General features: G+C 41.2%; 1 protein-coding gene across 2 annotated transcripts in view; it reads right to left on the reverse strand.

Moving 5' to 3' along the window:
- LOC137294098 (dynein regulatory complex protein 8-like) overlaps positions 1-2,303 on the reverse strand; it is a 118,220-nt gene extending 115,917 nt beyond the window's left edge. Inside the window, exon 1 of one of the 2 annotated variants that reach the window (XR_010957506.1) lies at positions 2,244-2,293. Coding sequence is in view for 1 of the 2 variants with exons in the window: in XM_067825049.1 (XP_067681150.1) it covers positions 2,244-2,277 (34 nt within the window). In the remaining variant the exon portion in view is untranslated. Of the gene's footprint in view, positions 1-2,243 lie in introns of both variants that reach the window. The other variant, XM_067825049.1, reaches the window with a different exon arrangement.
- Positions 2,304-3,431: the final 1,128 nt, after the last annotated feature.

The following is a 3,431-nucleotide window of genomic DNA, read 5'->3' on the forward strand; positions in this document are numbered from 1 at the left end:
CCGCAAAGTCGACGACACCTTCACCACCATCGCCTATGACAACGACCCCAATGAGCTCCTCAACCACCTCAACGACCAACATCCAAGAATCAAGTTCACCATGGAGACTGAGACCAACCAACACCTGCCCTTCCTTGATGTATCCCTCCACACCACAGACGATGGACTTAGAACCTCAGTTTACCGCAAGCTGACGCACACCGACCAGTACATCCACTACAACTCCTGCCACCACCCTCAGATCAAGCAAGCTATCATCGCCACCCTTACCAGACGTGCCAAAGCCCTCTGCCACCCCGATGCCCTAAACAATGAACTGGACCACCTCAGAAAGACATTCACCACACTCAACGGTTACCCTCCCCAGCTCGTCACAGCCACCATCAACAAGACCCTTAAGGACCGAGAACCCCGCCCCAAACCTCCATCACCCATCAGAGTAACCATACCCTACCTTGGCCCCATCAGTCATCAAATATCACGCCTCATCAAGACCAAAGCCAGCATCGATGTCACCTTCTCCAGTGGCAAGACCATCAAGACCTACCTAAAAGCCAACGGTAAAGGACCCAGCTGTGAACACCCTAACCCGAGAGGATGCATCTACCAGATCCCTTGCAACTGTGGCGACCTATACATTGGAGAAACGCTGAGACCAATCAACACCAGAATGAAGGAACATCAGACCTCAGTCAGGAAACTCGACCAGAAATCGGCCATCTCTGAACACATTCTCAAGAACCCTGAACACTCAATTCGATGGGAGGACACTAGGATACTATCTACCAACAACAACAACTGGTGCCAAAGGAAACTGCAAGAGGCCATCGAGATCCGGAGACAGAAACCAGCCATCAACCGCGACCAAGGAGTGTACCTACCAAGTGCCTGGGACTTATTGATAAATTAATCTCATCTACCTGTGTACATTCTATCTATGTAATTCATGTATAGCCTATCTACCCGAGTACATACTTGTGTTTGTACATCACCAACCCTCATGTAAACATGCTCACCCCCTATCGTGTGTTATGTACATCATCCTATCATGCGTAATGTATCACCATTGGCTTCCATCCTTATCCCCAATCATGTTATGTAAACATATCCAATCAACTGTAATGCATTACCATTGGCTTCCATCATTGTTATCTTAACTATCGGCTTCCTATCAGTGCTTGTTTATACTAGCTTTCGTTAACTCATTCCACTTGTTACTTTGTTATTGTTTTACCTGTACATATAAATACACCTCTGTATCCCTTTCTCAATCACCTGATGAAGGAGTAAGCATTAACTCCGAAACGTTGTGTTCTCCCATAAAGAAGTTGATATCCATAAAATCTTCATTCTTATTAAAGTTTTAGTTTGCACCTTCCCAGCTGTCTCTACAAAAACTGTGGATCCAAGTGTATGTGAACAATTCAACATCATGATACGGTACCAAATGTTTTGTAAAAACTTCTGGGGTCATGCCATGATACACAATGGGAGCACCTTTTGAATACAGTACAACTTTTCATGAGGATGTTAGGGTTAGGTTAACCAAGCCTAACTTAACCCTAATCTAACCGCAACCCTAACCCAACCCTAACCACCTACAATTTGGTAAAAGAGTATTATGACGTGTTTTTAAAGTTTCTGGTGCTGTATTCTAAAGGTAGGCCTCACAATGATATACTTCAATACGGACATGATACAGTCTATGATGACAGTTTAAAAGAGTATTGTGTAGTTTTAGGTTATTTTCACAGTGTGACTCGTATACATGTGGGAAGGTTTCACCTATCACATTATATGCCTTAGTGAGCATAGTATCAACATATGTTTTCCTTGTTTGGTGAAAATGTTATATACAGGACATATTATGTTATTTTGTCATGGACACAATGTCCCTGCTTTGTACGTTTTGTAACTAGTTGCTAAACAACTGGTAGCTTGGGATGTTTCTTAGAAACAATATGACCTGACTGGATGTTTCAGTAAGTAAATGTGCTTGCTTTTTAATTTCCAGGGTTTATCTGTTTTAATTTATGTGTGGAATTTTAGACCGGTTCTATGACAGTTTTAAGGTTGTTTCACGCCATTACTGGGGAGTATAGGCTATAGTTTCTTCATGTTACACTCAGTCAAATCACAGCATTAACCGATTTCTTTTCGTTTCGATAATCACATGCTTGAAAATTCACTGAAATCAATATCATGTACATAATATATTATGCACGAGCATCTAATAACCTCACCTGCATTTTCCTTTGCTTCGTCCGTGGCCGACATGTTGTTTACAATCGTTGCTAAACAGTCAAGCTGGGTTCAGTCTTGATGAAATAGGCGTAGCGTCTCCAAAGAGATTAATCAGTTTAGCCATATACGACCTTATAATTGTTTGCTAAGTTTTTATGTTTATCTGTAGAAATAGTTCCATTTTTAAAATATATTTCAAAAGCATTACCATACATGTAAAAATATAGCTTCGTTTTGAATTAACTGTAATGTGTTTCGGCAGAGCGATCTAAAATATAAACTGCCTGGCGAAAGCGGAATGATGTTAAATGTAAATTTGTTTTATCAATAATTTCAAATAACATCACATATGGCCAAACGATTATATTAAAAACTTGGAACAGTCCCCCCGATGAGCGTAATGATATGGAAAAACCTATATAACATTCCATACACAAAATATTTATTTGGTGTAAAATGTAACACGTATAATACACCAGCGAATGGCTTCTCCGACGTTTTTGATCATGGCGAATGAAGTTACATCAGAAGTATCCCTGATGATACCAATCATGGATTGTTAAGAAATCCCAGGATTAATATAAATATGTTTCTTGGACCATGTCTCAACATATTTATCTGTAGAGCTGAGAGTCTGCATGTGCCATTGATCCAAAATGTCGTTTTCATGACGATTTGAGTAATTTGAGAAATCAATCAGTGTGACACATGTATTGTAGTGTTTTGTAGTGTGCAACACGATAATTCATCGCCATAATGTGCCACAGAAAATACGGTCAGAAGCTATTTCTATTTCGCTTCGTCTCCACTGTAGCTATCATGACCATCTGCCCTCCCTGTTCTAGACCACGTTCCACAAAGCGATCTTACAACTGATGTAAGCCAATATGACCGGTGACTTGTGATCATCGTCGCGTCAGGATAACTTTGTGAAATGGAACATAAGTGGATGGAGGGTCTATTGACGACACCCAAAGACTTGAAAATGGCTTCTTGTTGTTGCCCTGCCTGGATCTCGTTACACCAGTCGGTTCGGCTTCAATATGGCTGCAGAGGTCGTTGTCGACACGGATACTACACATATGTACCCCAGGGTAGTGTCTATGTACAAAAAGGTACCCCCAAAAAAGTCAAATACGGAAAAGTATCCAGTACTGTGAACAGGGGACGAGTCGACGTTCCGCAAT

Source organism: Haliotis asinina, chromosome 8, assembly GCF_037392515.1.
Source record: "Haliotis asinina isolate JCU_RB_2024 chromosome 8, JCU_Hal_asi_v2, whole genome shotgun sequence".
In the NCBI taxonomy this organism is placed as follows: domain Eukaryota; kingdom Metazoa; phylum Mollusca; class Gastropoda; order Lepetellida; family Haliotidae; genus Haliotis; species Haliotis asinina.